The 12,892-nt window shown below is 36.9% G+C and overlaps 1 protein-coding gene across 2 annotated transcripts in view; it reads left to right on the top strand.

The window, feature by feature from the left end:
- dync1i1a (dynein cytoplasmic 1 intermediate chain 1a) overlaps nt 1-12,892 on the top strand; it is a 78,046-nt gene that overhangs the window by 57,525 nt on the left and 7,629 nt on the right. For both annotated transcript variants that reach the window (XM_079879181.1, XM_079879180.1), the window contains 4 exons: nt 953-1,066; nt 1,149-1,282; nt 2,442-2,586; nt 11,050-11,190. In XM_079879181.1, the coding sequence (XP_079735307.1) occupies nt 953-1,066; nt 1,149-1,282; nt 2,442-2,586; nt 11,050-11,190 (534 nt within the window). The remainder of the gene's footprint in view (nt 1-952; nt 1,067-1,148; nt 1,283-2,441; nt 2,587-11,049; nt 11,191-12,892) is intronic.

Below are 12,892 nucleotides of genomic sequence, written 5' to 3'. Positions count from 1 at the left end.
AGTGGTAACAAGGCATGATGGATCCATGTTCTCATTCTGTTTACGCCAAATTCTGACTCTACCATCTGAATGTCTCAACAGAAATCGAGACTCATCAGACCAGGCAACATTTTTCCAGTCTTCAACTGTCCAATTTTGGTGAGCTCGTGCAAATTGTAGCCTCTTTTTCCTATTTGTAGTGGAGATGAGTGGTACCCGGTGGGGTCTTCTGCTGTTGTAGCCCATCCGCCTCAAGGTTGTGCGTGTTGTGGCTTCACAAATGCTTTGCTGCATACCTCGGTTGTAACGAGTGGTTATTTCAGTCAAAGTTGCTCTTCTATCAGCTTGAATCAGTCGGCCCATTCTCCTCTGACCTCTAGCATCAACAAGGCATTTTCGCCCACAGGACTGCCGCATACTGGATGTTTTTCCCTTTTCACACCATTCTTTGTAAACCCTAGAAATGGTTGTGCGTGAAAATCCCAGTAACTGAGCAGATTGTGAAATACTCAGACCGGCCCGTCTGGCACCAACAACCATGCCAAGCTCAAAATTGCTTAAATCACCTTTCTTTCCCATTCTGACATTCAGTTTGGAGTTCAGGAGATTGTCTTGACCAGGACCACACCCCTAAATGCATTGAAGCAACTGCCATGTGATTGGTTGATTAGATAATTGCATTCATGAGAAATTGAACTGGTGTTCCTAATAATCCTTTAGGTGAGTGTATATATATAGTAAAATAAAACCTGTAGCTGTAGTTTGCCTTAGTTGCCAAACAATTTTCTCATATAAATACCTTAACCAAGTTTAGTGTTTTGTTCTTCCCTCATATTTATAATTTTTTTTTTTTTAAATGAAATATTTTCCTCATATTTTGATGTTTTAATTAAAACAGACATCACTTTTGGCCACTACTAGGCTACTGTATACGAATTTGTATGTGACATACTGTATATGTTTCTTCTCAAAGCACCCAGTGTACTGCGTCAATGTGGTCGGCACCCAGAACGCCAACAACCTGATCACGGTGTCCACAGATGGACGTATGTGTTCCTGGAGCCTGGATATGCTGTCACAGCCTCAGGTCAGTTCTGGCACATCTGATCAACACCTGACACTACCAGCATCCATCACACCTGTATAAAAGTCTCCTTGCTCATTTGTAGGAGAGCATGGAGCTTGTTTATAACAAGTCTAAGCCAGTGGCTGTGACTGGGATGGCCTTTCCCACTGGAGACGTCAATAATTATATAGTTGGCAGTGAGGAGGGGACAGTGTATACAGCGTCCAGACACGGCAGGTGAGTGGCACACACACGCATACATTTGACACACTGACCATGATAACCCTTAAGGCTAGTTAAACAATAACTATAATGATAACTATATTAGTGTCCACACCAACACACTATATCATTCTGTTTATTCTAAGCGCACGCTCCAGTTATGTGTCTGTCGCTTTAAATGCTCGAGCTCTTTAAAGCAGGCTGGATTCTAATTGGCTGTCAGTGTTTTTTTCATTCATCAGCTGGAAAAAATAGATCTGAAAGTGATTCCAATGATGTTGTTTCTCTGTGCCGTTATCGTTGTAGTTGTGGTGTGGACTGCTATTCTTTTAAATTTTTAGAACTATATCTTTATCGTTATTGTTATTGTTATAGTTATCGTCCTCGTGTGATCCGATCATAAGTGGTCAGAGATATATAAATATATATAAACAATCACTTAAACCAAATTCAGAGGTTGTCGGAAACACACGTGGCCACATTTTCTGATCGCGCTTGGAGTGATGTTCGTCCCAGACAGCGGCGAAGGACCGCCTACTCACCTGTCAATCAAAACAAGGGTTCTAATCTTTGCTTTCCGATCAAATCATTTGGAAAAGCATGTACAAAAGTCTGGGGTCGGTAATATTTTTTAATGTTTTTGAAAGAATTATATGCTTACCAAGACAAAGATCAAAAATACCGTAAAAACAGTAATATTGTGGAATATTATTACAATTTAATATACCTTTATATATGTAATTTATTCCTGTGATGTAAAGCTGAATTTTCAGCATCACTACTCCAGTCTTCAGTGTCACATGATCCTTCAGAAATCATTCTAATATGCTGATTTGATGCTAAAGAAACATTTCTTATTATAATTAATGTTGAAAACAATTGTTAATATTTAATGTTTTTTACTTAATACTGAAAAAATATATAATAGTTCAAATTCTTTGATGAATGGAGAGTTGAAAAGAACAGCATTTATTTGAAATATAAATCTTACGTAACATTATAAATGTCTTTACTACCTATTGAAACTTGGAGAATAAAAGTAAAATTTCTTTGACTGACCCCAAACTTTTGAGCAGTAAAGTAGATATACATGCACTAAACTAGATCAGGTGTATAGAGGGCCTTAATGGTTACTTGTATTTGTTTTTGACCATCGCTTTGTGTTGCTCCACAGTAAAGCTGGCATCTGTGAGATGTTTGAGGGCCATCAGGGGCCAGTGACAGGCATCAGTTGTCACAGTGCTGTGGGCCCTGTCGATTTCTCACACCTCTTTGTCACCTCTTCTTTCGACTGGACTGTAAAATTGTGGAGCACAAAGGTAAGACAGAGTATCCTCTACACCTCTTGAGCTTCATCAGAGTACCTCTCTCTGTTGACACCACACTGCAAGATATTCTAAACAAATGATGCATGACTAACCATCCGTTTTAATGAGACACATTGCTGGCTCATGGACTGGAATGAGTCACCATTCAAACATTTACCAGTGAATCATTAATGAATTCATTCAAGAGTCTGAAATTTTGTTGCACTTCTGTTAATTCACTGATATTATAATATTTAAACATGCAAATATTTAAACCTTGCCATTCTAACAGCAGCAAACATTTTTGTTTGAGGTTTTTGTACGCTCAGAAAGTACAACATTAATATTGAAATGTCTCGTCAGACAGTTATCATTTTCTTAATCCATATTGTTGTTGTTTTAAAGGGGTGGTTGAATATGATTTCACTTTTTTAACTATAGTTAGTGTGTAATGTTGCTGTTTGAGCATAAACAACATTTGCAAGGTTTCAAAGTTCAAAGCAAAGGGAGATATTTTATTTTAAAGAAATTACTTTTTAAGGACTACAACAAACGGCTTGTAGGGACTACAGGAGTTTCCTCCCGGGTTAGTGACATCACTAACCCTAAAATTTACTTAAACCCCGCCCCCGGGAACGTGATTTATAGATTATCAAGACAGAATATGCTAATTAATGACTAGAAGATAACTACACATAAGCTACATAAATTCACCAACTAATCATTCAGAAAGGTTGTCTACATGTTGTCACTTCTTCTTGAGTCTCTCCATCTTTCTGACTTCGGTTTGAACATAAAAAGGCTCTTGAAGCTCCGCCCTCTGTGTCGGGAGCAGCAGCTCATTTGCATTTAAAGGAACAGACACAAAAACGGTGCGTTTTTGCTCACCCTCAAAAATTTACAACTTTAACATGCTATATAAAAATATCTGTGGGGTATATTGAGCTAAAACTTCACATACACACTCTGGGGACATCAGAGACTTATTTTACATCTTGTGAAAAGGACATTATACCACCCCTTTAAAAAATATCTAAAATCAAAATTTACTTAAAAAAGCAAAATTATGTAAGATAATAGGGTGTTTTCAAATAATATATTTTTGGTAACACTTTAGTTTAGGGTCCAGTCCTCACTATTAACTAATTGCTTATTAGCATGCATATAAATAGGATATTGGCTGTTTATTAGTACTTATAAAGCATATATTAATGCCTTATTCTGCATGACCATATTCTACATCCCTTAATCCTACCCAATACCTAAACTTAACTACCTTACTAACTATTAATAAGCAGTAATTTGGAGTTTATTGAGGTAAAAGTCATAGTTAAAGGGATAGTTCACTTTGAAATAAAATTTTGGTATGTTTTAGCTTACCTGAAGGGCATCCAAGATGTAGGTGTCTTTTTTTCCGCAGTAGTTTCAATTTTGATATTTTTAGGTCAAACCGTTCTTGTCTGTCAGTCGTATAATGCAGGTCTATGGTCACTGTCTGAAAGAGCATGCACAGAGAAGTCCAAATTAAACAATTCCCCATCGTAAGTACACATTGATGGCCTAAGACGCGAAACGAGCGGTTTGTGTGAGAAAATGAACAGTATTTATATCGTTTTTACCTCTTGTACACAACCACGTCCAAGTGATCTGAGGGCGCGTGCGCTTTCTGGTGTGTGACGTGTGCGCGCGTTCTGGCTTAGTCTGCGCAAGCGCCGGAAAGTGTACAAGAGGTAAAAACAATATAAATACGGTTTGTTTTCTCACACAAACCGCTCGTTTCGTGTCTCAGGCCATCAATGTGTACTTACGATGGGGAATTGTTTAATTTGGACTTCTCTGTGCATGCTCTTTCAGATAGTGACCATAGACCTGCATTATATGACTGACAGACAAGAACGGTTTGACCTAAAAATATCAAAATTGAAACTACTGCGGAAACAAAGACACCTACATCTTGGATGCCCTTGAGGTAAGCTAAAACATACCAAAATTTTATTTCAAAGTGAACTATCCCTTTAATAGTTAGTTGATGCTGAGAATTGGACCCTAATCTAAAGTGTGACCATATTTATGTATTAAATGCATTTTTTGTGTATGAAACCCTAATATTTAACGTACTAACCAGGCTATTTCAACATTAATGCAGGCTTTTATAAAGTGCATTTTAAGCCCTGCTTAGTATCTTGGCAGTGTCTCGTACATGCAAGTAAATCCGTTCTGTGTCCAAAGCTTCGAGACCACTGGACAGTGGCTTTTTGCCTTGAGCTTAATCTGCAAGTTCAGAAATGAATGATTGGGTCTCTTGATTGGGGTTCAAACCACATGGACCAAAGAGATTGAGCAAGAGCGGGCTAGGGTGGGAGACGTACGGACATGGTTGTGCTCACAGATACTGCAATCTGTGTCTGGAGATACTGGCTCAGATCACATTAACCACAGAGTGAGGGAAGCTTGAAGGCCAAGTATGAATAAAAGATGGATGTAGAAGGAATGTTAGGGAAGGAGAGAGGCACAAATAATAACAAAAAAGAAAAGTGGAATAGCTTGATGAAGAGATATCAATGACACAACCCTGGTAGGAATTGAAAGTATAAGTAGTAGTAAAAGGAATAGTTTGTCCAAAAATGAAAATGCTCATTATCTTCCAAAACTGTATGGCTTTCATTTCTGTGTGGAACACAAAGTGGGAAATGTAAAAAATGTTTTGCTCTTTTCCAGTGCAATTACAATAATAGGGACTGAAGCTTTCGAGCTTTAAAAAGGGCTATAAAAGTGCTCTGAATATCTTGTTTGCTATATTTAAAGTCTTTCAAAGTCATAATACAGATTTGTGTGAGAAACGGACCAAACATGAAGTAATTTACAGGTTTGGGACAACAGTATGATGTGTAAATGATGACAGTGTTACAGTGTTACAAAAGATTTCTCATTCAAATAAACGCTGTTCTTTTGAACTTTGTTCATCAAAGAATCCTGAAAATAACTCTTGGTTTCCACAAAATTATTAAGCAGCACAACTGTTTTCAACATTGATAATATTCAGAAATGTTTCTTAAGCAGAAAATCATCATATTAGAGTGATTTCTGAAGGATCATGTGACACTGAAGACTGGAGTAATGATGCTGAAAATTCAGCTTTGCATCACAGGAATAAATTACATTTTAAAAAATATTAAAAAAGAAATTGTTTTACTGTATTTTCGATCAAATAAACACAGCATAAGAGACAAAAAACATTTAAAAATCTTACCGACCACAAACACAGTGTACATTTTGTGAGAACCGTCCCTTTAAAACGAGTAAACAAGGAGTTAAAAAGCAGAAAAGGGCAAATAAACTGAAGTAGATGGAGGACACGGGTCATTTAACCCTCTGATGGTCCTCGGTCATTTCTGACCGAATAATTTTCTGTTTTGAAATTTTAAAAATCACAGCTTCATCGGAAGGTTATGAAACTTTGTGACTTTTCTGGCATTAGGTATGTGAATACAAAAAAAAAATTGAGGTCATGATCCGAGCATGCTAAGTGGTCGTAAACAAAAAGAGTCACACTCGTGGTCTTCGGTCAAAAATGACCGACCCATAGGAAATGAATGGGAAATTTACAAAAACACAAAAATTCTCTGAATTTTTGTCTGTACAATCTACAAATCGGACACGATTCTAAAAAAAAGTACACCGCAGTAAAGTGGTGACACTCTACAACATCAAGAGTGCAAAAAATTCACACCCACCCACACACACACACATACAAACATACGTTTATACACATACACACCAATAAATTCAGATTACAAAAATCTGTTTTGAATTTTTCAAAATCACAGCTTCATCAGAATGTTACGAAACTTGGTGACTTTTCTGGCATTAGGTATGTGAATACAAAAAAAAAATTGAGGTCATGATCCGAGCATGCTAAGTGGTCGTAAACAAAAAGAGTCACACTCGTGGTCTTCGGTCAAAAATGACCGACCCATAGGAAATGAATGGGAAATTTACAAAAACACAAAAATTCTCTGAATTTTTGTCTGTACAATCTACAAATCGGACACGATTCTAAAAAAAAGTACACCGCAGTAAAGTGGTGACACTCTACAACATCAAGAGTGCAAAAAATTCACACCCACCCACACACACACACATACAAACATACGTTTATACACATACACACCAATAAATTCAGATTACAAAAATCTGTTTTGAATTTTTCAAAATCACAGCTTCATCAGAATGTTACGAAACTTTGTGACTTTTCTGGCATTAGGTATGTGAACACACAAAAAAATTGAGTTCATGATCCGAGCATGCTAAGTGGTCGTAAAAAAATTAGTTATGATTTTGGTCTTCGGTCAAAATTACCCCCATAGGAAATGAATGGAAAATTGACAAAAACACAAAAATTCTCTACAAATCAGCCACGATGCAGAAAAAAAATGCTCAGCAATGAAGGGGTGAAGCTCTAAAACATCAAGAGTGAAAAACATAACATAATTAATAATTATAATTAATATATGTATATATAATTAATATAATAATTATTAAAATTATTAAAATAATAATTAATAAAATGTTATAAACCTTGGCAAAAAGTATTATTTGAGAATTTCTAAAAAAATACATTCAATCCACATCTTAAAAGTAAGTAATTTGGTCCAAAAACAACTAGAATTCACAAACATCTCCATTTAGAGCTATACAGGCATCTAGTGGTAAACCCATGCAATATCATGTTTTATTTAATTTTATGATTAATAAATTGATGAATTCTTTTTTTTCTTTTTTTTTCTGAAAGCCTAGTCTCTATTTTACCCGAAAATACTGCATAGAATTTTTTTTTTTTTTTTTAATCAAAAAAAAAAAAAAAAAAATTATTTTCAATGGCAAAAAATGGACTATAAATATTGCATAAATATTAATAAGTTCAATCAAATTGTCTCAAAATTCTAAATTAAAAAGAATAAATATTATAGAACAAAAATAAATTGCATTGGTTTTTACTGGGATGGAGGAAGTTTCATTTTTAGGTGTCCGGTCATTTATGACCGGGAAGGCCCCCAGTGTGACTGCTAAACGAAGACCATCAGAGGGTTAACAGGGAAAGCGGCACATCTACTGCCTCAGGCCCTGCAATGGTTAATACTTCATGAATGAGAGCTACAGTATACGTATCACGTTCTCACACTCGTCGCTATCTATGTGCACAAGCGTACGTAAAGTGCCGAGCTTCCCGAAACCACAACATACCGTCCTGTCTCTTTAACTTATGCTCCATGCATTTTCTCTACAAATCATACACTTTGTGCATTCTGACAGATATTAAAACATTCCTGGGATGTTATGGATGTGCATGTGTTATTTTTTGGGGACGGGGGAATTCCATCCCCTTTGAGGAGAGCCGCAGGAATGCAGGCCTGTCTCTTTCTCCTGTGTGTGGTTGTTGAGCACACCTTAGCTTGGATAAGAGCCTCCACACATTCTCAGTCACATGCAATAATGCCAATTTCAAATGACACATGGCTTCCTATTTTTAGACATTGATAACTATTTGTCATTTTATGTTATAAATTTTTTTTTTTTTTTAAAGTTGCAAGACACCGCCAACATTTTTTATCAAATATTGAATTATAATATTCAGAATATTTTGTTATATGAATATCTGAGCATGCAATTTATCAAAAGAAAGAACAGACCCTCTGCTTTTAAAACTAAATCCATAAAATTATCCCATGACTGGAATCCTTAAAATGTCCTATGCACTGTATGAAGCATCTGACAAAACCTTTTAAGGTTCTGCATAGAACCTTTTCTTCTAATAGTGTTTAAGGAAAAACCATTGGTGTGTTTTCTGCCAAAGACTGCTCGGAAAACCCTCCTTGTGCCCTAATTTGTGTCCTTAAGTGCCCATGGCGAGCCCTTGATGACTTTTCGATCTGCATGGCGGCCCTCATCCAGGTCTGGGATGGTGGTGACACAAATAAAGCACCATTTACAGTGAGTACAAGTACTAAACCCCATCACTAGATCTCTACAGAGGCATCAGAGAGGTTATCGAATGAATGAGAGTCTGAGGAGTGCGCACATCACGCTCTGTTAGAGGGAAAAAAATGCTCTGCAAACTGATCTGTGGTCCTCGGGGAGCGCAGAATCTGCACTGGCGCCTTCAGGATTTGGATTTGTGGCCGTGGATCCTGTGGATCAGATCGACTGTTGAGCATAGTTAAACTTCTAATTGGACCTCTACTGGTTTGATCATAACATAAGTAAATAACAAAATTACCATAGCGGCACATGACATACTCAATGTGAAATGGAAACCACCATTCATTTCATACGGGAGTTTTCATGGGTTTCCTCAAAGCCTTAGTTTTATTTGCATCAAATGAAATATGCTCTCTTTGCTAAAAATATGTTTTTGTCGGCATGCATTGTGAAAGTTTCCTGAGTCGAGCTCTCAAATGCAATGGCAATCTCTCTGTTTTGTGGAAGTTGATTAAATCAGCATTTTTCTGTTGAAGAAGTGGTTGTTTTCACTCAAATTCTGTTAAAGGAGTCATAACCTAGTCTTAATTTGGATACCTACTGCTGTATTATAGTCTTTCATGCCCTTCTAAAAAAGAAAAGTGGAAAAATAAATAAAAACAGAGCTCCTAAAACCTTTATTTCTGAAGGCATTATTGTCTCGCGAGATCTGATGCGATGTTTTGGCTGTCGTGGACGTAGAGTCCATTCCCCTTGTTTACCTTGAAGCTAACGTTACATACAATAGCCGCATTAGTAGTTAGCTGCTGTTTGTTACACACAGTAGAGCAATAAAAACAGTCTTACCGTTTCAATTTCAGGCAAGTCCCGGATGGTTGGAATGGCACCTTTTTTCAAACGGAGCTTCGTGGCCAACTTCGCCTGATATTGGCCCAAATTTGTGAATGATTCCGGCGTAAAATGTTTAGCGCAGACACCGAACAATAAGCCAGTTGAAAGTGTTGCTGGGACAGCGTCATTAAAAATGAATTTTATCCACTGGTCCCTGATAGTTTGGTCCGTTTTTGGTATAGAAAACACATTCGCATGTTGTTTCTGGCAGTCAACCACAGAGCAACTCACGTGTGCACTCGGTTTCTCCATCTTTCGCGACTGAACTGAATATGAGGGGGAGAGGGGAAGGGCGGGCTTCCTGCTGCGGTGTCCATATATGGTATATCCTGCCCCGTCTTGACGTCAAGACGGGGCTGAAATCAAAATCTCGTTTTTTAGTGCGCGTGCACGTGGGCTATTTTACAAACCCTGAGGTAAACAAACGCTTCACTTTTAAATATCGGCTTCCCGGCCAGTGTATAATCATTATGCAATCATAACATACATTGATTCTCGTGGAAAAGTGAAATTTGCAGGTTATGACTCCTTTAATATTTAATAAAAAAAGAAAATTCTACTTTTTTACTGTTATATACTTCAGAAAAAGAACATTTAAGTGTGATTTTACGTCTGCTGTACTATTGGTGTTCATTTACACTAACGATCAAAAGTTCACCAATGCTGCATTTATTTGAAGTATTTATTCGAAGTAAAAACATTAATATTATGAAATATTATTGCAATATAAAATAACTGTTTTTTATTTGAATATACTTTAAAATGTAATTTATTCCCGTGATCAAAGCTGGATTTTCAGCATCATTACTCCAGTCTTCAGTGTCACATGACCCTTCAGAAATCATTCTAATATGATAATCTTATCAATATCTTATCAAACAGCTTACTATTTTCAGGATTCTTTGATGAATAGAAAATAAACAGCATTTGTAACATTATAAATGTCTTAACTGTCACTTTTGATCAATTTAATGCATCCTCAAAAAAAAAAAAAAAATACTGACCCCAAACTTTTGAATGCTGGTGCCTATATTAAAAAAAGCTTTATTCATTCATTCATATTTAATGTTTTGTGTATGTTTTTCATCATCTTCATCACTTTTGATGATTGTACCAAGACAGATTGTGTTTATTTTGAAAGAATGAGAAAGATTGCGCACGTGTGCGTTGGAGTCAGGTCACATTCTTCGGCGTGTCTCTGTGAGGTTCATTATCGAGCTGTGGTCCGCCCAGCTGTCTCCCTCGTACCTGTTCGGAATGCATCTCTCTCTCTCTCTCTCTCTCTCTCTCTCCTTTATTCTCTTTTCTTCTATGCCACAGACAGCTGTTACACTTAGGTTACAGTACACCTTGGAGAGACTTTCATCTAGTGTTTTTTTATGACACTGCTTGAATGTGCAAAGGTTTTAATTAGCCCAATCCCAGACAGGCCCCAGGGCTGCAGCAGCGCCACTCTGTCTACTGCCTATGCCACTCTCTCATTCTCTCGATCTGCCTCTCTCTCTCGCCCTCTTCCTGTTCCCTCACAAGCCCACCACCTTCTTGCTTGTCCTGTTTGCCCTCTGTTTATCCGCCTCTTTTTTTCTCATGTTGTGTCCCCCTCAGCAAAACAAGCCGCTGTACTCGTTCGAGGATAACGCAGACTACGTCTATGATGTGATGTGGTCACCCGTGCACCCCTCGCTCTTCGCCGCCGTGGACGGCATGGGTCGTCTGGATCTGTGGAACTTGAACAACGACACCGAGGTGAGGTAACGCTCTCGGTCTGGTCCCCCAGATCACGCCAGGCCAAAAGATGCATCAAAACAACAACAAGTTCCTTTCTGTATGGGCGTCTCCCCACAGGCCGCCTTTAAATCAGCTTTCTGACAGCTCCTCACCAACAGCTCGCACAACAATCCAGCGACGTTCCTTTCCACACACACATAGTCTGCAAGCTGAAGGCTAATTACTCCGATGTGTGCGGATTCCTCCCTCTCCACCATTCCAGAGTCATTGAGTTCCCATGGGCAATGGCCCAGCCAAGCGGTTTAACCTGGTCCTCTAGGGCCAGCGTCCCTCAAGACCTTCACTGACAATCACTTATGTTTTTCAATATTTTTCTAAATCTTCCTAAAACAAGACGCATTTACTTGGGAAGAAAATTGTGTATGGGATTCTTTATAAAACTAGGGTTTTAAAGAACACTTTATGCCAAAAAGGCTCGAGATTAGGAGAAATATCTTAAATACTTGCATAATAATTTCATGCTTAACAGGTTATTTCAGTTCTTTGTAGTGATAAAGTATTTTTACAAGCTGCTTAATTCATAACATAAAACATTCATAAAATTATGTTTCATAAAACAAAATTAATTAATTAAGACTGAATCCATAAAATTATCCCATGATGGGAATCCCTAAAATGTTCTATATACGATAATCCTGGCAGAATATTTATGATAATTATATGAATTGTAGAAATATATTAAAGACATATATAATATTTTATTAATATATATATAAATGTATTAAAATTTTACTCCACTGGAATTTCTTTTAATCTTGTTCCAAACATAAGCTTAATTTTGTTGGCTTTATACTTTAATATACAATTAATTTGATTATATGAAAATAAACTATTCAAATATAAATATATGAAAAAAAACATTTTATTAAAAAATATATATATAAAAAGAATATTCAAGATATATTCTCTGTAAACAAAAAATTGCCTTTGAATTAAAAAAATAAACATTTAAAAAAAAATCAAAAAATAAGAATAATTGTATAAGTACAAAAAATGTAATATAAAACACAGAAAATTAGACTTTTTCTAAGGATGTATATATCAGATGAAAACAAGGCAAGAACGAGACAGAAATGCTGATTTTGGCTTGCGGACTCTGTAGAATGATAAGGTCGTATTACCTGTCATATCCAGCAGTGTTTATCACTGATAATGGAGGGTCATTGTACATCACATGTTCTGATGTTGTTATATGTGACAGTTGACTTACTGCTACATGGACCGTTCACACAATACGTCAGTCCGTAATGTTGGCCACGCCGGCCCCTGAGGCCACGGCTCAGAAGTGTTACATCTGTCTCTGTTCTGACTGACACTGCCTGTCCACTGAGGAATACACACCCTCTTTAATTACACACTCACCCATCTCTCTCTCTGCATGTGTGTTTGGTGGAAGGTAACCAACAACTAGCTCACTGATTGTAAATCACATATGGTAAAGTCAGCTTGAAATCAGAACTGACCCTGAATGATGCTTGGAAAAATTGTATCTTTTATTTGACTAAATTGCCTTCTTTTCTTAACCAAGTCCTCTTATTTTTCCAACCAGCTGTCATATAAAAAGCTCCTGTCGCATCTTATTATATAAAATCAATCCCATCTTATATATTTTTATTTTCAATATCCTGTTTAACTCCAGTAAAATAGTCAAATACAAATG

The sequence above is a fragment of the Squalius cephalus genome (genome assembly GCF_949319135.1).
Source record: "Squalius cephalus genome assembly, chromosome: 8".
In the NCBI taxonomy this organism is placed as follows: Eukaryota; Metazoa; Chordata; class Actinopteri; order Cypriniformes; family Leuciscidae; genus Squalius; species Squalius cephalus.
The sequence above is the reverse complement of the archived record's forward strand: the minus strand, read 5'-3'. Positions and strand labels throughout refer to the sequence as shown.